General features: G+C 40.8%; 1 protein-coding gene across 3 annotated transcripts in view; it reads right to left on the bottom strand.

Annotated features, from left to right (window-relative positions):
• The window catches only part of LOC128873927 (alpha-mannosidase 2), a 136822-nt gene that overhangs the window by 65684 nt on the left and 49868 nt on the right, over positions 1 to 21270 (bottom strand). For 2 of the 3 annotated variants that reach the window (XM_054117970.1, XM_054117988.1), the window contains 2 exons: positions 16139 to 16658; positions 13194 to 13655 (listed from right to left, as the gene is read on the bottom strand). In XM_054117970.1, the coding sequence (XP_053973945.1) occupies positions 13194 to 13481 (288 nt within the window). In that variant the 5' untranslated portion in view covers positions 13482 to 13655; positions 16139 to 16658. Of the gene's footprint in view, positions 1 to 13193; positions 13656 to 16138; positions 16659 to 20663; positions 21045 to 21270 lie in introns of those variants that run through there. The other variant, XM_054117979.1, reaches the window with a different exon arrangement.

Below are 21270 nucleotides of genomic sequence, written 5' to 3'. Positions count from 1 at the left end.
GTATGAACACGCTCGCCTCGATAAGGAAATGCACGCTCAACGTGGGGTTGAACGTCCGACTGATCCAGGGGTGGTAACGCTGGCAACCAGTAGAGAATGCTCTCGAGAGCTCAGGGATGTTTGTAGATCACGGGAAAGATGACGTCACGAGACGTCTCCCTTCGTGCCAGGGATGCAGGCGCGAAGGGTGAATGGGGTGTAGTAAATCGATTCTCGTCGACGGGGGTGGGGAACGGTCATGGAAAGAAGATCGTCGTAAATAATCAGGGAAATAGAGTGCCGGTGGTTCACGGGTTCTCCTAGAATTGAGGGATATCCGCTAATTTATTTCGAGCCACGGCTGTCGGTGGAACGCTTCGCGTTTCACTTTCGCCTTGGAATCATTGGCTAACGTTCGACAAATGCTCGCCGCTCGAATAAATCCACCCTTCTCGAGCCTTCTCTGGTTAGTCCTGGACCGTCTCGAATGCAAACGTTTCGTATTTCTAGCTTACACTAGTTTGTATTTAAAAATATTTTTACCACGAAAGTGGTCAACGTGTTTTATTAACGTTTTCAATCATTCTGTTTACTCATGTGTATCGTGTTATTTTTCATAAAAAATCTTACAAAATTTATTCATAAGGATAAACTTAAATTTCCACGTTCAAACTACGCATTTTCGATTTTGGATGTTCTAGGAATCTGCTGAATTTTATGAAAATAATAATCCATACTTGAGCAGATCTATGAATTAAGTAGTAGTAACCTGAAAGTAGCCAGACGTAGAGATATGAATAAGAACAGTCCATACCTGGTCAGATTTAGACGTTAGGTAGTAGCAGTCGTCAAGTAGTCAGACATGTACATATGAAGTGGCGATAGAGTTTTCAGCTGGTCAAATACAGAAATCAGGTAGAACCAATCCCAGTAATGTCCCTAGTTCAGTACTCCCTCAAGTAGTAATAATCCCTAACTAGTTTCACATATACATTAAGTAGTAACCGCCCGTACCTAGACAGACGTTTGACTGGAGTAGTTACGAAGACTAGTTAATCAGACATGAAGTTGCACCAGTAACTCATTGAAACTCTGTTAACACAGACTACTTTGTACGTAACGTAAGTATAATGAGATCCTGAATGATGACAAATAAAAGCTGTTGTATGATAAGTGGTAAAAATGAAGAAGACATATTGTGATATCATGAACAAATTTACTTGTGGGATTGATATTTTAATATGGATGCATTCTATGGTGTCTTTAAACGATTTTGAATATATTAAGACATACGATCGTTAGTGCTGCATTTTACAACGTTTATGGGATGAATAATGTAATAAATGTAATACTATTTGTATTGGAATACTTTGAAATTCTGTCTTTTCTTTCCATGAAAGTTTCTTGCGAACTATTTTTGTATCTTTTCCTAATTTATGCCTCTTCTCTTCTCCTTTATCCACTTTATTGTGTATATTTTTATTTCGTTCGTTATAAGTGAACATCATGGACCCCCAAACGTAATAACCCCCTACAACTAACGATACCAGTTAAGTCAAGAGTGGCCCTATACTTCATTCATGTTAACTTTCTTAAGATCTTGGATTTCTGCATTATGGACACAATTTTAGTCCCATCGACACTCTCGACAGTTACGTCAAAGATCTCCTGCCTCATCCGTATTAACTTTTTGGGACCATACACCCTTGCAAAGTGAATACAATTTTCGGCGAATCGATATCTCCAGGTACAGGTACCGTTTCATCAACGCGGCGCACAATTTAATTAGACGCCAAGGTTCTAATTCGAACGGTCCAAGGGACGGAGTATTGGTTTTCACCACCGTTCGCGTGTAACGAGCCGAAACCCTCTAATTGAACTCCGCAGGAATGCTCCTGCGGAGCCTCTTGGTCCGAGAGGATTACAATACGCGGATAACCGTGGACGAGCAACCGTGGTGACAGGCTGCATGCCTCTGGTCAAGCTTCCGACCAAATACTAATCGAGCTAATGAGAAATCTCCGCCCTGCATGGGCTAGTAACCGGTGGGCTGGTCTGTAGTTTTGCGAAAGCATCGGTATATCTTATCAATCGCAGTCCAATCGTGATATAAATACTCACCATCGATTCTAACAAAGATCAAATAATACGTTCAAGATGACCGATTTTCTAGAAAATCAAAATCGAACACTCTTTATCCAGGGACACTTTACCGGTGCACCGCTACAGTTTCGTTGAAATCGGTGCGTAACGTTTCACGAAGTGCTCTTGTTAGACCACTCTCGAGAGTCTTTATGTATTTTATATACGCTCGCATAAAGGGCATCCTGCTTCGATTACACGAGAACAGAGAATCTTTCTCAAAGGACCTCCCTATCCGTCGTTTCTTTATTCTCTTGCTTGGAGCTTCCTCCTCGAGGAATCGAGACACCTCAGGAAACTCGGGCGGAGGAAGGAACGAGAGGCCAGGAGAAAAGCGGGAAAAGTGGATGGTTGTTCGAGCTGACAGAAATAAGAGGCGTGCTTTCGCTCTGATTTGCAAAGGCATTTCCGGGATTACTCTCCTCCGGTTGGGGCGCCTATTTTTTTTTCCTTTCCTTTCTTCCGCTTCCTTTTCAGTGCGCTACTCGTTCTTCCTCGCGTACAACTCGCAGCGTTCTTCTAATCGAGCAATTTTTAAATAATCCTATCTACCTCGTAGTAAAAATATCGGGGATGTTTGTCGACGTTACGTCTCAAGAACGGTTTGTAGCATTGGCTTTATTATATTGTACACGCTTATAAAATAAATAACCATTAACACGTTACGGATCACGTCAGTCATCGTTGTCTGGCGATATATGGTTTAAAGAATTATATTCTTACTAAATGTAGACACTGATTCTGTGTTTTTAAAGTCCAACTTATCATATATCAATAAAGAAATACTGTACAAGATGTTAGTCTTACATGAATGGAAACATTACATTTTTATTAGGAACAGACATTAATTCTGAGCCTTTTTGGAGCGAACTCAACATTTATTTATAAAGAAACACAGTGCAACTTTTAACCTTTTGCACTTCAAAGGTCAGCATTTCTAATAACTTCAATACCTATTTTTGTTACCAACACCTGATTTAGCTATTTATCTGTACTTGGTATTAATTCGATGAAATGATCGCGAAGGACCAGGTCCCATGCTGGAAATGGCGGATCAGCTCTTTCGCCAGTTTTTGTCACCGGATGTTCTTTCATTGAACGGAAGAACCGGGTCGCACGTTCCTGGAGATTTCCGTGACACGTTTCCTCACGGAGAAGAAGCCGTGTATTTTCGAAATTTTCAACGACCAACGCGAGGTACGTGCTCGAAAAGAGCATACGTGCCTCATTAGAAAAGGCGCCCTGGTCTTTTTCACGGTTGAATAAAGAGATCAGGGGAGGGAGGAGGGGACCTAGAGACCCACGAAATCCTTTTAGAACGTGAACTGCTTTAATCCTGCCGCAAGCTACAAAGCGGAGTTTTCTTGGTTATAATTTAATCGTGACCGCCAGGGGAGATAAAATTAACATGCTGTTTGTGGCTACCAGGAAGAGGTGTCCTCTGAAAGAGAAAGTCCCATTTCACAATTTATGCAATTTCAGGGCTTCAATGATATCTATTATTTCTTCTAGATGCACGTGAGGACTTTGAGAAGAGTGTCAAATTTTAGTGGCTCTGGAAAGGAACACAATACTGTGAAAAAGTCTTACACCAGCAGGTAAAGTTTGCCTACACTTCAATAAATCTATGTTAGTGAAATAAATGTGATATATATATATTTTTTTTTACAACTTCTAGTGCTCCAAATGCAATTCTGTTTGCACGGAAATGTTTAAAATCACTTAAAGTTTAATTTAAAAAAAAAAGTGTTTTTCAAGCTCCTTAAATCAGTTGCTAATTACCGATCAGTAGATGCGACGAAAAATAAAACCATAAAAGAAAAACTTTTCGATGAAACTCAAAATATCAGGTTCACATTCGTAATTACGGATCTCTAAATACTGAAGCAACGATGTTTGCCACATAGCATTTTCCTGGCAGAGTCGTAAAACCCAGGAACCAGTGGAACAAGTCTGAGACACGGTGCAGCGTCGACGGGAGATGTAGCCGAGCAGACATAAACGGATGCAGCGGGTATGAACGCAGCATACCGGCACAGGGAGGATTAATACGCAAATGTAGTCTTCTAGGACAAGGCATTCCACTCGGCGTAGCGTACACACGCTTCTTATTGTCGGTACGCTCGAAAGTTTTCGGGAACAATGAGACGCCCAGGAACAATGGGGTGGTGCGGTGGGCTAGGGTCAAAGGAACCAGCGTGCATTTACTTCATTGTCACGGTGTCACGCGAGCATTCGCGAATAAAGGTGGTTCCAGCCGCGAAGTAGTTTCTTTGCTGGCAACAGATTTCTCTCGGGCGGCGGGCCCTTCTCGCTAAAGCTCCCAATTGATATTATTACCAGGACAGTAACGAGTAATACGGTAAGCGGATAGTTCCAGTACGGGGAAACTCGAATATCCTTCGTGGCTCCGCTCGTTACGCTTCTGCGCACGGTCATAATTAATTGAACTATTAATTCAACCGCCCTGGAACACGGTATTATGGTAGGTGCTCGTCGCCGTACGTTGCTCAGTTCTCAGACAAAGAACCTATATCCCTCCATTGTTAGGAACGGCAACCCTATGACCCGGGGATCAAATAGTGACTCGTGATGGTAGAACGAGCGATTCATCATCGTCTATTTCGCAGACCCTTATATGTGTCGAAAATATCAGTCTTAACACTTTAATCACCATCGTATTTAGAAACAGTCTATACTTATAAGTATACAGTGCTTGACAGTGCTCCACCTTCTCTTAGAATCAGAAATGACGAACGACTCCGTTCCCGAACAAGAAATCTGAAACTTCTCCCACTAATGCTCGTTTCAGCGGAATTTCGTTTTAATCCAGGCCCGAGCGTAACGAGATAATTTCCTGCCAACCCCTTCGATCCCCCCCCCCCCCCCTCATCCCACCTCCTCAACGTTTCTCAAGGCGACTTCGAGAAATCCTCGATTTCGAGCGCGGTGCAGTTTGGCGCACTGTCTAATTACACCAGCGTACTAATTCTCGGCGGTCTGGCCGACTTTCAACCCCGTTGTAACGAGCAAAAACCGTGCCACGAACCTAATTCGTTGTAACGTCATGAAAATGCATCTACCTGATACCGAATGTACTACTATTACCGTCTCTGGGTAATGCTTGGATATAGTTGTAGACAGGTTGCTTGAGGGTCTCTCGAGACACTGAAAAACTGTTTAGGAGGCTAGACGATAATTAGTATCGCAGATACTTGGCAGACTTCGCCGCTTTACCGTCTTTTCTCGCTCGAAGGTAAAAGTGGTAGTCTGGTTGCCACGAATTTTCTACCGTGAGACCGTCAATTTTGCTAAATTATCATTTTTAGTATTTTCGTCTATTGTTGTCTTTTTGTTTTATTGTGACGTCCCTTTTTATTACTTTACATTATTCAGGTACATTATTCAGGTCGCTCTTATAGTATTAGTATTTATTAAAATTATTGAGACTCGGCCTCCTATCTTTCTCCCCCCCCCCCCCCTCTCTCTATCTTAAGCCAGCAGCCTCAAAAGCTCTCTGCTTTCCCGGCTTCAAAAAAGGCAGCCAAGCGTTTCCCTGTAATCCCTGGAGGAAAGGACTTCGTTATCGGATTTCCCCGCGATGTAATCGCCCTCCTTTCCCTCCCTGTCCCATGAAAATATCTATTTATCGTCGAGCGAGAGATTCGCAAGATGGTCTCGTGTCGCCGCATAATTTCCATTATTCTTGGAATAATCGTCATCGACGATTTTCTTTCCCATTATCGTCGATTCTCGATGTATTTTTGGACGAGAACCTGCCCAGAATTAATTTCTACACCTAATACATACTTGTAATATAGACATCAAATATTCATATTGCTGATTTAGGATCGTCAGAGAAAAATTCTTAATATAAACACTTTGTTCCCCCTGAAAGGTTATGTTTCCTTTTAAGCCACGAGTTTAACATCAACCACGATCTCGAAGGAGACAAGAGGGACCGATTCGATCAACCTGGAAATTCGATATTCGATCAGCCACGGTCGAGTATTATTTATATTTCACCGGAGCCCGCCTACCACTTCAATTTCATCAACATAAGGAGCAGGGACGAAGGAGCTGGTTTCCTGTATTGGAAATTCCTAAGGCACGGAAACCGAGACCGCGTTAGGGACTCAGGGAAACAAACGTATTTCCGACGAGCCGGGAAACGGATTAGAAATTCGATGGAGAATCGTATCTCGAGAAAATCGAATCCGCAATCATGCGCTTCTCTACCGTCGCATGATACCGAACAGACTATTTCGAGGAGAACCGTTTTGAAGCTCCACGAAAATATGTTTATTTCTATTCATGGTATACAGTGTGTTTCACGTTCTACGTTTCATTTGAAATTCTGAATTTTTAAGGTTCATCTAAGGTTACGTTACTTTTATTTGCAGTAACAGGAGTGTTATATCTTTAGGGCGAAGATAGAACGACATTTTTCTCGAGAACGAAGCAATAAACAAAAATTCATTTTATCTTTTTTTTTCGTTAACATTGAGGTCACTTCAGATTAGTTTTAATTGTTCAAAGCATAACCTACGTTACTCAGGGATAGTGTAGCTTGCTGTTACTGAATAAATTTTTAAAATCGGTTCGGTAATTCCAGAGATTCCCCCCTACATAAAAACAAACAAATAACTAACAAATTGTACCTGTTTATAATATCAGCATAGATTACACGTACTTATAAAATGACATGATACTCGCGACAGAGATTACAAGACGACTAAATACCGTACGACCGAATGTAATATCCAGATTCTCGCTTCGACGAAAACGAAAACTTTCATCACAGAGCAGGTGGATCCGAACGCACCGTGAAGTTAGACATGAGAGATTAAAAAGCAGCTCTGACGGTTGGGAAAATCCAAAAGTAATTTGTCAGGAGCCAAATAAGCTCGAGAGAGAGAGAGAGAGAGAGAGAGAGAGAGAGAGAGAGAGAGAGAGAGAGAGAGAGAGAGAGAGAGAGAGAGGGGGGGGGGCGAAGACCTTGCCGGCTAGAAGGAGGGCACAATATTCGGCTTAGGTATCGAGCAAGGGGAAGACGAACACGGGAAGCGTTTCGAGGGAGCCCCGAAGAAGGTGGCCAGACGAACGAACGGCGGATATGAATTTCCAGAAAGGTTTGCTTAAGCAAATTGCGAAATGTAGTCTCTGCTGACGAGGGGTGGGGCAAGAGGGACAGATACGAGGGTAGGGGTCCTAAATTGCGAGGTCGTGCGCCTTCCAGACACCGGGAGCCAACGTCCCCCCTTTGAACGCCACCCTCTGCGACACGCGACGCCCGGAACCACGTCGACCGAGCGAGAAAAACGAATTTTACCCTGCCACCATGAAATACTGTCGTCTAGTTCAGCGGTCCTTGGACCGTACAGGGTGGATCATCGAGAGGTTCCTATCTCCTCGGGCGTTGATAGTAATTCATCGTCTCATAAGAGTCTAAGTTAACCCTACAATGCTCATTGATGCACATACACATCGCCCTCATTTTTTTTTTTTATTTCATTACACAGCAGCATAAACAACTTATGCGCTGTTCCTTACAGAAATAAGACATCTACGTTCTAAAAATGTCACAGCACCATCGAAGATAATTATTCATTATTCATTATACAATCAGTGGGTACAAAATGATGATGAATAAGTTAATGTAAAATATTTATGGATTCATATCTGTGTAAATAATAGCTTGTTTGAAACTGCAAAATTGTCATTCTTTAATTTGTATATATCAAAGTTATCTATAAATATTAATATGACCCAAAATACTTTGGATAAATACAGTCACCTGTTCGATAATTCAAATACGATCCTACAAAAGCGTATCAAACTTATTCATTACACGAGCAATATTTAATCTGTATTTTAAATATTAACATTTCGTATCTTGAAAGCATCGAACCCTTGTTTTGAAACACCTTATATCTGTAACGCGGAACAGTCGACTACGAACACGCGCAACTATTTTCATCCAGATTTCATTTCGCGAAGCGTTTGAAGTCTCGAACCTGCTGCCTCCTGTTTCGAGATTCAGATTTCCCATTCGTTCCTTGGAAAATTTTCCTTGGCAAGCCATCTGTGAACTAATAAAACTTCGTACCGTCAGCCGTCCAGCGTAAATTGCGTCTCAAAACTTCAAAGTCTTAACCCCTTTATTTTTTTTTCTCGAAGTAACCCAACACGCAGCCCCCAAGAAAACACACTTCAACCCGTTCCCTTTAGCAAAGAATCTGCCCGTTTGCTTTCTCAGACACCGTGAACCTAGGAAAACTTGTCTCTTAGGACTTCGATCAAGCTTACTCTCTTATGCAGGGTCTACCTGTTAAGTTATGCCACCATTTTTTAGATGTTTCCAATAGTGCGATTAAGAAATGTTTTAGACGAAAGTTTATCAGTTGTTGATGGTTCGTCACTCGTCAAAGCAGCATTATGCATCTTCAGGTCTGAACACCACGACCATGTAATTTACGCATGTATAATTAATACTCGCTATGAATACAAGTTTTGTATGAAATCCTGCGAATTTTGAATATATTTGCATAATTTTAACGCATTGGTATATAACTTGAATGCCTAATGGGGTTAACGATGCTTTTGGGAAACAAACGGTTGAAGATTAGGGGAACCTTGGACGCGGGAATGGATTGTGCTGGAAAATTTCTATGCGAAACGCACGCACGTCCGTAAATAATCGCGAGAACTCGCGGAATTCCGAATTGTTCGTGCAGAATGCGCCTTCGGTGCTTTTTTCTTCTTGACAAGCCAGGAAATTATGTTGATTACATGGCGTCGCGCTGTTATCATGCCGCGCCTTTGTCTCCCCGATCTTTTGTCGTCACGAAGGACAACTTGCGCAATTTTTACAGCTCAAAGAACTCCTCCCTTCCTTCGCCTTTCCCCACACAGATGATTTTAATTACCTTTGCGTTTTGGCGACTTTTATTGGAAAAAAATTTAAAAATTTGCATTAAGTACATATGTTCGCTATTATTAAGGTTATTTGACAAGATTAGGTTTATAATGTTCCAAGTGATACGTTATAAGAGTTTATCTACAAAGGGCAGTGTCGAATGGTATATATCATTGCAAGTTCAATCAATCTCGAAATGAAGACGATGCCTATAGAGAACCACGAAAGATAAAAGACTTTATTTCAAAGCAGAGAACTCGACATCCACAAAAGCAACAGAAGTGAGAAGCGGCTCCTGCGACGAAACTCTTATTTTAAATGCATTCGAAATTCAAAATAACGGGCTGTCATTGATCGTGACTTCAAATTCAAAGATAATTAGAGCGGGGAACGACCTTCCGAACACTCGAAATCGCAATAAGCGGCTCATGAACGATTCACTGAGCGACTGGGATGCCTGGAGAGACTGTGCCGCGCGGCTCCATTATCCCAAATATTACTCTGTTCAATGGAAAGCCGACAGATTATACACCGACGCATTTGGCTCAGAGTGAACGTCAAACAAGAATGCGATCCATTATAGTTCTACTTCCTTGGTCTGCTTTCGTCTCGCTACTTAACTCACATTCAACGACGAACTAATTAGAATACAGAAAAGAAATATTCTTTTATATTCTCTAATTAACTGTAACTCTGACATCTAATCAACTTATCTCCGATCAACTTAAACTTAAACTGTGATTAGATGATCCGTTTTCTTAATTAATACACTGACTTAAAGTACAGTGAAATGAAAGTTTCAACTATAAGGCTTTGGCTTGTGCTTGCTCCAGGCAGTACTATCTAACAGAGTCTTACAGATCTTTCGTAGGCTACATACCATCGTCTAGCTTTCGTGTTGAAATTTGATTCATATATGACATCGAACTAGTATGAACATACGGAAGCAAATCTGTATAATACTCTTGTAAACTGTGTGTCTTCGAGACACTGATTCCAACTTGCTACGCTCAAGTTTGATCTCTAACAGACTTTGATGAGTTTACCTGGAGGATATCTCCAAGAACTTTGGATTCATCATGAAAATCTTACGATGGTGGTCTGCTGATTTTAGATACATCGTTTAAATACTGTGGTTAGAAAGTCAGCGTCAATCAAGTGACAATTCTTTTTTAAATCAATGCAATTTTTATCTTCGCTCTAACGATACACATTTGCGACGTCCAGCTTCAGAATTTTATTATTTCCGTCAGTGCTCGGTATTAGAAACGTAAAATATCTGTCGGTCGCAAATGTGTTAAGAACTTACAAAATGGCGTGAACAACTGTTCGATATGAATGAAATGAAAAGTACTATCCCGCTTTAAATGTAAACTATATCATGAAGAATTTACAGTATCTACAAGAAAGTCTGACAACACAATATTACAATTATTCGTGTTTATTGACGTTGAAGAGTCCTCGTGGCCATTGTTTCGTCACCCAGTCGGCTTCCACAATTGACAGCAATTGCACCTCAACTAAGACTTCCGTTTTGTCCGGGAATTAATTGGAATTATCTGCTTGACGGTTTAATTCGTCCGAGCGTTTCGGTCGACAGCGAATCGAAGGCAAACTTCTTTCATCTTCACGCAGAAACTTTGAGAATTGGCTCCTATCGTCGCTCGAACGAGGCACGTGATCGAAATTCCTATCGACGTGGAATTAAATCGAATCAGTCCTTCGACCATGATTGACTGCGTCTACTTTGGCTAAATAATCGATACGTAGCTTCGCGTTCGCCGGCGCAAAGCTTTAATGTGTTGGAAATTAAACCAGTGATACCGTTAAACTGGAAACTGTTCCAGTAAAATTCAAGGACTATCGTTTACAATTTCAAACGAGCGCAAATTGGACGAAAGAGGACGATCCAAATTGGTACAGGAAGTGTTTTCCGTGACATTGAGTGAATGACTTGTTGGATGACCATTTGTCCGTTGTTCTTTGATCACTGTATGTTTTTCATTCAAAATTATACAGGGTGTTTCGTTTAAAGGGGAATGATAGAAATTTCAACAAAAATTTACCTTGAATTTCAAAATTATAGTAGATGTGTCTACACTTGCAACTTTACTGAAATATACTATTAGGTGTAGAAATTAATTATGTGCTATTACATTCCATCATCTACGTCTATATTTCAAGTTGAAATATTTACTCACAATATTGTTACTATAAAGTCCCAATCATTATAATAATGAAAAGTTGAAAGTTCATATTATATTATTTGCAGAGTAAAATAAAACTCTACGTAGGTTCATCTTTTATAGATACGTTTGCAAAGCTTTTATTTTGCATAAAGATCTGTAGTCTAATGCTAAGTTCACTGGAGAAAGGCACAGAATTAATTTCTACATGTGATATATTTGTTAAATTCAATTGCACTTGCAGTATCTCACCCTGGGATACAACGTAAACTGATTACGTGCAACGTAAATTGATTTTTCTTCGCTGAAAGTCGGCGTTTCATCGATCGACGTAAACGATGTCCGCGAGGCTCGCGTGCGCTCAGGAGCAATTGCAATTAAAACGAATTACAGTTCACCGGGGGTCGGCTGTTTAATTGAGTCGCCTCGGCGAACCGCTGTCTCTGCACTTTCGTTCAGCCTCGAAATTATTTAGTTGGCCAATGCAAACATTAATTCCATCCCCGCCGCGGCCTCCACCTTTAATTGGAGGAGATTACCTTCGCCATGCGATCGTAAATTTTCTTCGCGTGGTCTCCGTTTTCGAATTAGTCCTTGAAAAAATGTTGCAGGTAACATTTCATAGTCCCTTCGTTTCCTCGATCTCTACGGGGTAATGTTAAGTAGGGTAAATGGAAGGTATATGTTTAACCTTTTGTACTCGGAGTCATTTCGTTACAGAATGTGCAAACAGGAATCATGTCGTATTACCTAATGTAACTTATAAAGTATGTAATTTACTGTAACGACACTCGAGCTTATATGAATCTTTAGACATCGAGGAACATAAGCTTCCTAACTTTCAGCGACCGAACTCAGGGACAAACTGGTAAATTATTTTCGATTGAATGGCGCTGGGAAGAGATAAATTTCTTATTGGAAGGGTCGTCCATTAAATCAGCAAAGTCCGCAGACTCCCGGGGGGGATGGAAGAAAGAAAAGTTTGCCGGCTAATGACGCTGTACTTTGGAAACGACCGGACTTGCGCGATGTCTTTGAATCTCTACAGCGCGGAGCTTGCACGATCTTCGTGGACGTAAATAATTGCATCTATTATGCATGAGAATTAACCGAGAGCCCAGATTTCGCAATAAGAGCTCGTGGCTCAACTCCGTTTTCATTTTTTTTTTTTTTTTTTACAGCGACGCTGGAGAGCAATTCATTGAGAAGGAAGCCTCTTTCATTGAATTTGGATCTTTACGACTTAACTTCATGGTAGTAATTTCTCAGGTCGGGTATAATCAGATAATGGACTTGTCAGTTGAGTAATATGACGATCAAAAGGCATGGCAGACACTTTAAAAAGCTAAACAGAAATTTTTTAACTCAAAGTGGAGTTTGTAGATATAAACACTCAGCAGGAGTTTGAGAAGTTCTCAAACACCAATCGTCTCTTTTTTTTAATTATATAACTGAGCTATATAAAGACAACTAAAAAATTTGATGTATGTTAATTAAAATTCGTGAAGACAATACAAAACATTGTTACTTCAGAATATTTACAATACTTTTGATGAGTCAGCTATTATGCACATAAATCGTATAACCTCGACTTTTTTGGCTGAAAAAAGTAACAACAAAATACTCGGCCCGAAAATATTTTAAAATTAACTTCCTGGCAGAGTGACGTAATTAAATTGCAAACAATAATTGACTGAAACAATTTCTTTGTAGCTTTCTAATTCTAAAGTCTATATTATTAAATCGAACTTTCAAACGAGCTGAAAATTTGTTTGTAATCGATACTCGGAAAGCACGGTACCTGAATATATTTCACTAAGGGTAAAATTCAGCTGTAAGTTTCTCGATAAAATCACACGGTAACTCGCAACTATATCCCCATAGGACGATAAAGCGATGGAAGTCACAGTTTAGCCTACGAGACTCTCCAAAATCTCTCATGGAACGAATAGATAAAGCTTACTCACCTGGAAGTCGAACTTCTCAAACTCCTGCTGAGTGTCTATGTCCACGTTCCTGGGTACGATGATGGGGCAGGTGTCCAGGGAGACTTTGGCGTCAGGAGATTCCACGTAATCCGGGGTGATCGAAGTTGGCCCCCGCTCGTACCGTAGTTCTTCGTTCAAGATCCCTGCCGAAGGTCCAGTGGAGGGAGCCTGTGCCTGACTGACGTAGTATAGGCACAACAGAAGCGTCAGCAGGACAACGCAGGCGACGAACACGCGGCTTGATCCGCGTCGAAGGATCTTGTACATGATGTAACAGTGGTATTTGCTTCTTGGGGGATGCCTTCAGGTTTCGATTCACCTGGAGCACCAGCTGCAGGTACGACTGCTCGTTCTCGAGCCGATGATGATCACTGTCGACGATCGCTCCCCGACTCTAGTGTCGTCCGTCGACTTCATGGGACACGCTGACGTTGACACGATCTACAAAGTTCAGAATTCGTTCAACGTTTAGTCTTGGAACTTGTACTAAGAGATAAGTATGAACTATTTCATGAGACAAGGTCTAAGGTGTTGGTCTGCTATTACAATGAGGTATTGAACAATGATATCGTTTAATGCTAAAATTACCAAGTCGTTTAATTTGATTTCTGAACTTCGAACTTCTTTTCAAAGTTACTTGGTTACTAATAATACTTTAATGATTGAGGACAATTAGTGTAATAGAGAATTAATTTGATTAATGAATTTGTTTGTTTCTCCGTCCACTAATTACAAAGATATAATTGACTGTATAACATAATTACTTAACACTTAAAGTATATAACATGTACAACTATAATATAATTTGTATAATTTGTATAAATGTTATAACTTGTTCGTCCAACTTTTTCCAATAAACTACTAAGAGATTACATCGTACGGAACAGAATGAAACTTCAACGATGCTTTATTTCTCCCTTACGTTTCAATACACTTGGAGACGTACAGCCAGTCGAGAGAAGGTTCGAGGAGTGGTGGATATATCTCTCAGCTCTTTCCCCTGGTACTTTCGCCAATTGGCCAGAGTATTCCCGACGATCATCGAACGATCGAAAAGGTTACGAGGTTTCCGCGACGAGCGTCGATCGTATGAACCGGCCAATTTCGCGTCGAAACAGTCAGTCATAATTTTCACGGACGTTTAATCAACTCTGCGTTCCGAACGGCATCGTAATTCATAGCCAAAGCCATTTACTTTTCCCTCACTGTTGCCCCTCTGCCCATCCCCTTTCTTTTTTCATCGAATTCGCGGGATTTCGCTAGAGCTCAATATTCGAAGCAATAATATACAGCGACGCGCAAATGTTCGATAAATCGCTAGTGTTGACCTGGACACGGGCTAAAATTGGGATACTTGGTAGCATTCTGTACCACGAATGATGTTTCAGAAAATTTTAGATCCCGCGTCACGTGTATTACAGATTTTTATTGTTGATTGCGTTCTTTGTAGTTATTAGTCATTCTTGGTGGACTCTACGTTATCTGAGTGAAGAATTTCTTGGCATTGTAGTTATTCTCGCGAGACTTCTAATCTTACGCGTGTAACAGAAATTGTAAAGAGATGCTTTGTTAAATATAAATAAACTTTTAAGAGCTTCTAAGATCGAACAGAGAAAGATTACATGACTCTGCACGATATCAGAGCATATGTCTTTGTTTTAACAAGTAACACGTGACCTGTTACAAAAGAGAATGGAAAGACAAGCCCTCTCCATTTTCACGTTTCATCATCGAGGCAAGTACTTGGAGTCCCCGTAAAACTCTAGTCACGAGCAATTGCAAGGAAGGTTGCTCTTGGGTTCTATATTACTAGTGAAGTCTACGCCAACAACACAGGGGGACGAACCTCAGCCCGCGAGAACAGCAATTTGCCGCAATCCGATTCCGCCGGGAACAATAAATACGACCTGGTGAACCAGAGACACAGTTTCCTAGAAACCTTCTGTCGCGATGTAAGGTCGGCTCGCACGCGATAATCGATCGTACCTGTCGCCGCGACCTCGCCTGGGAAACGACTGCTATATAACCATTGCAATTTCTGACACGACCGAGCCAACATACGCGTCAAACATTGACTCTGTCCCGCTAATGCGGATGTTCTTAAAGAGGGAAGGCACTTTGGACGAGTGAAACTTGTAGCTACAAATATTCAAACATTTTCTTTTTTTTTTTTTTAAACAATTGACTTCAGGGTTTAGGGGAGGTACAGAATGTATTCGTACACCGATCAATTTTTCAAAAAAACTTTTGTATGAAATTGTAGTTTCTTAACTTCTTTTTTTTTATAACCAATGATATTTTACATATTCTCGGAAGTCTCTAAGGTAGATATAGTCCAAACAACATTTACTAATTAATATAATTTGTGAAATTAACAAAAAAATGCGAAAAGTGGGTAAAAGTATAGAAGTTATAAGTATTTGTACGATTCTTATGACGAACCATTTACAGTAGAGTTTGTAACGTAAACACATTAGTTTATTGCTTCGTGCGAATTAGAAAACGTGAAATTTCCAGTAAAGTACTTTTAAACAGTTATCCGAATACTTATTGCTTCAATATTTCTATCGATTAATTGTTTTTTTCTTGTTAATTTCGCAACTTACATAAATAGCTATATTTTTTTTTTAATCTACCGATTCTAGAGATTTCCGAGAATATGTAGAATGTCATTGTTTATAAAAAATAAGTTAATAAATTACAATTTTACACAGTTTTTTTTGGAAATTGATCGGTGTACGAATACTTTCTACACCCACTGTATAAATGTCAAGAAATGGCATTTTTCGGTTTTAGGTAGTTTTTTGAGCTACGATACTTAAAATGTATTCCAATATTCCAAACGGGCCGCATCATATTAAAAACAGGGTTTGTAACAAGAATAAGAGAATCGGTATTCACGAAAATCCATAAAAATGTCTTACCTTGCCTCGAAGAATCCTCAGGCTGACGGTCGTTCCTCCGCTCCGAGAGTCGATCAGCGGATGCGTTGACCTTCGATTTCGATTTTTCTGCTCGTTGGGAGTCGGATGGAAAGAAAGAGTGAAAGAACGAGGGATGGAAAAATAGGTGTCGGGGGGCGAGGTAGGGTCCAGTCCAGAGCAATTCACTGCGTCTGTGTAGCCCTTTTGTCCGACGACGAGACGTGTCGAGGGTACTTTATCGCGATTCACTCGATATGCTCGGTGAAGCTGCTAGAGACCCAGGCGACGCTAGGACGCTGCCTCTGTCGCGGAAAAACGACCACCGGGATGCCATCCAGGAAAAACTCGATCGGACGCGTGCACCGTCTTGACGGCTTAATTCGATTTAGGTCGCTGCTCCTCTCGCTTTTACAAATTTTCCCGAGATTCTGCGTCGACTACGTCTGGACGGCAATCCTTTCGCTCTTGAAGACGAGGGCACTTCCGGTTCTTCTGCTCCGAACAGGATATTTCCTGCAAACTGAAGGGAAAAGAGATTGCTTATTTAATATACGCATGCTCCGTGTAATGGTTATTTTGTTACACATAACCAACAATAAATAAATAAATGTCGGATTATTTATGATTCCATGATCTTAAAATCAGTGTGTCATTTGACTGTTGAAGAGTTCATTGCAATGCTGACGAAACGTGAGAGTATTTAATGGTAAAGGGCACCTTAACAGTCTCATTAGACGTTACTTTCATTAAGAAGGCACAACAGAGTCATATTTCTTTAGAAATCAAATTATCTGAATTTTTCAAAGTATACACATTTTAAGAATGATGTTTGAAATTTTAAGAAAGAAATCTCTATAATTGTTAGTGTTATGATTTCAATTAATCATTTTCTATTTTTTTGTTTCAATAAATATTTAATACTTCCGTGAAATTCAGAATTTTTTTTAAAGGGTCGCCATTTGAAATATTGAAAAAACTTAACTAACCTAACACCAATGTTCTTTTTCAGTGCTAATTTCTCCACCCTGTCAAACCGAGATAACGACATTATGAAATCGGGTTTTGGTTGTTCAAAAACATTAAATAAAACTTAATGGAAATTTGAAAAAAATGTATCGTATAGTTTCTGCATAAATCATTTCTAATAACGTTGGGTGACTGTTTCAGCCATTGTAATTTATGGCGAGATCAGTGCATCCTCGAAAGCTTGCCGTTCCGGACCTCTACCTCTAGGACCTATGTTTGAACCTAGCACAGGGTCACGCCACTACAGGCAATGCATCTTCCATGCACTTTCCTCTCGTCGCGTATCCTCCGCTTCCGAAAAGTATCTTCACATCTTGAATTTTTCAAAATAACAGACGCGACGAATAACGCCATAAATTCGGCGACAGAGAGACTCACTCTGCGTTCAAAGTTAGTCAAGAAGTTACGCGAGCGAAACACGGCTGGAAACTACCGGTATGACAGGAGCCGTAGGAAAAACTTTGCCGCGGACAAGGAACCCGGAACAGGAACCACGAGGAACGAGCGGGAATATCATGGAAAACAGCAGATCTACGGAAAACGCAGCGTCGAGCAAGAGTTTCAGAAACAGTGCCGGCTGTGTAAAGCCTCGAAGGTTTTCGAGTAGGTGTGGAACAGCCCTGAAAGAGCCCAGGGCTCTTTTTAGCCGCTGGCGCGCGAATCGAGTGGAACGTTTCCTTTTTCCCGTCCCTTCTGCCTTCCCCGCGCTTTTCTCGGCTCATTCGCTTTGATCGCGATCCGTTTTCGCAATTTCCACGTTCCCCTGCGTTAGACGGGCCGGAAGTCCTTTCAATCGTGAATATCATTGAACGGTTCCGTTGTCTCGGCCCGCGCGCCATTTTTAAACCGCTCTTTTCGGCGTCCGGACGTGCGTCGAATCGCCAGCTCGCTTATTTAAATGAAATGGAAATATTCCACGGGAATCTAGGAGCCGCATGAATTGTAATTCCTTTTTTCACTGGTGCCGTTTCCATTTTCGACGACTGCACCGTCGAAGAGGGATGGAATTTCGCGCAACTAAAACCAGCATGCAATTTGAGTGGAGGCTTCGAATTCTTTTCAACGTTTCGATTTGTTTTCATCTAGTTTATATTATAGCGATGTTCCATACGTGTAGGATGTACTATTTTATTAGTTAAATCGTTGAATGCAGAGGTACTTAGGAAGATCGATTGTTGAATAAGGGAATAAATGTAAAAATTGACAAAGACGATAGATTGTTGACACATTACAAGCAGCATCATAAGCAGAGAAGACTCAAGGATAAATTGTAAATTACTATTAAAGAGGTTTTCACTATTAAAGACGTTTGTGATCTACATAATTTAACGTTTGTCATGGAATTTATTTTTATAACTTTATCAAAATTCACGAATCCTATTGAAATTTATTTTCTTGAATACCTCACCATCATAATTAATTTATTTAATTCCTTGGTAAAAATTCCTGCACCCGCATGTGGGTGACCTAACCCACATGTGGGGTAACGTATTGACAGAAAATAAAACTTGAAAAATAAATATTATTTCTGTTCTTTAATAAAAAAATAAAATAAAATAAAACTTTGTTTTCAACAGTTGAATCGTGTTTAAACGGTTCTAAAACATGTATGTTCACATTAAAATTTGGTACACTCGTTGGTCATAGGTCGTGAAGTAAAACATGCGATATCGAAGTCGGTGGTTGCAGTGACTGAAAGTGGATCGTTAGCCAAACGACGTGTATTTTTCCGTTGGCGAATTGGAAAGCCGGGAAAGCATGAAAACCCAGCGGACAGGATGCCAATTATCGTATGCTAATAAACGTCGAGCGGATCGGCTTATCGCAGCCAAAGAAAATCACGAACAAAACCGAACGATTCGGGCGTAACACCAACAATCAGCGGCCATGCTAGAGAAGGATAGGTGACAGGTGGAGGGACTAGAGAGGACCGTGGAAAATATCCGTATTGCTATTCAATTTATCGTTACCTGTGGTTTTATCGTACAATACCAATTACTCGTATGTTAATAACGACTGGAATATCGATTCCGTGTGCACATCGCCGTTGACGATTCCATAAACAACGAGGCGCGCGCATTTGAATTTTAAAATTCTTCGTGTGTCCACGGACTGAGGATTTCCACAATCCACCCCATTCACTGCCTCGAAATATTTTATTTAAATTCCGCACTTATGTACGCGTGGATTAACTGTGAAAGTAATGAACGAAATTGGAACGATGTACGAACTATTTTTATTTCTGTTGGTTTTAATCGGTAGCCAGTATCGAGAAATGGTGGAAATTGCGGTGAGCGTACATTTTTAATTGCCGCGTTGTGGTGGAAGGGATTATAGATATTTAATGGAAATTTAAATAGGCACGTGTTCATTATTTTTTCTTTGGTACGATGGTTGTGAAGTATTTGGTCTCGAAGCAAGGTGTAATTATTGGAAAGAATGTTTATGCAAATTCATATTTTTGAAAAAATAATATTAGGATACGAATGAAACTCGAGATAGATATAAAAACTTCAAATCATGAATGCCGTTTCTTCCAAATAAAAAAGTTCATGCGGAAATATCAACACCTACCCGTTATTAAGAATGAAATGTCAAATCGTGCAATAGTAACTAACGAAGTAAAACGGTCAATTTTGTTGATGCTTTACATCGTACATCAAACCTAACATGTTTGCTACCTAAAAAACTTCAGAAGATATTTGATATTCACATCGAACTTAAATTTCATGAGACTTTAATTAAAAGAATTTGTAGCGTCTATCAAAGAAAAGAAATGATATTTCCAAACAATATTAATACATTATTGAACACAGTGTAAATGAAAAGTTCATTGTCAGGGACGAGTTGACCTAGGGCGAACGTGTTGGCTGCTCAAGGCCAACATCCCCACCAGATTACTTGACTACCCCACCATCTCATCACCCTTTCTTTACTTCGAACTAAAGACTGTAACACAGTGTAAACACTGAATGTTTCTAGCCTATATTGCTAGAGGCGACCTCGCATGAGGCAACCTTGAGCCACCAGTTGACACTATTCACCCTACAATCCAACAAATTAGCATTTTCTCCAGAGAAAACTAAATGTCAATGTTCCTCTCCAACCGTAACTGAATCCTCTAACCGCAATTCCGCAAACTATACCCCAGAACGAACGGATCGGCTTTGATAAATAACTTGAAAATCTATTTCCGACCTCCTTTCTTAATTAAGCCTCGTCCTTGACCTGTACGCTCCGAATTCGACAGGGCAACGATAGACACGTTACGAACGCTTGCTGTAAAGTAAAAGGAAAGGATATCTGGATTATTTATACCGCGAGTCTGCAAGAGGATTCGATCTTTAAAGCGTATCACGTGGCGAGCAGCGTCTATTGACAAACGTTTCTTCGAAAACGAATACGCAAAACCTTCCGAAACGGTATCAAATTCAACGAAGACTGATATCTAACTCTAGATTGAACGATCGAAGAACAGACGAAAACATCTAGTATTTACCTTCTGCTCCAGGATCTTGCGGTAGTCTCCCGTTTACATTGACATTCGCGACGGAATATTACGACGAACGACGAAGTTGGAGTTCCCACAGCGCGCAAACACGAAGACCAAGGTATTCGACAAAGCACCGAACAACCGAACAACCATCGTAAACATTAGATCCCGGTACCGTAGGCGATTCACTGATCCAACTTGTGCTCCAAGATCGACGAGACTCGCGTTCGACAGCCACGGACTCTTGGAGCGAGCGTTTCATCGACGTGAAAAAACAATCGTTCTCGGCGGATGAGGACGGAAGGAACGAGCAGTCGCGAGCGGAGAACCACGCCGTACTAAACTGTCGGCTCGAGCGGAATAGTTTTGACACGCCGCCGGCTATATCCGCTTTTCCGGCGACGCGACAACCCAGCGCGCATGTGCCGATATAATCCACGCTCCAACCCGTCCATGCACGCGACCCACACGTGGAAACGAGGGAACAGGAAACGAGACAGAGAGAGAGAGAGAGAGAGAGAGAGAGAGAGAGAGAGAGAAAATAGGGGTTGAAGAGAGAAAGAGAGAAATAGGGGTTGAAGAGAGAAAGAGAGAAATAGGGGTTGAAGAGAGA

This window comes from Hylaeus volcanicus, chromosome 1 (assembly GCF_026283585.1).
Source record: "Hylaeus volcanicus isolate JK05 chromosome 1, UHH_iyHylVolc1.0_haploid, whole genome shotgun sequence".
Taxonomy (NCBI): domain Eukaryota; kingdom Metazoa; phylum Arthropoda; class Insecta; order Hymenoptera; family Colletidae; genus Hylaeus; species Hylaeus volcanicus.
Note: the sequence above shows the minus strand (reverse complement) of the source record. Positions and strands in the feature narration are given on the sequence as shown.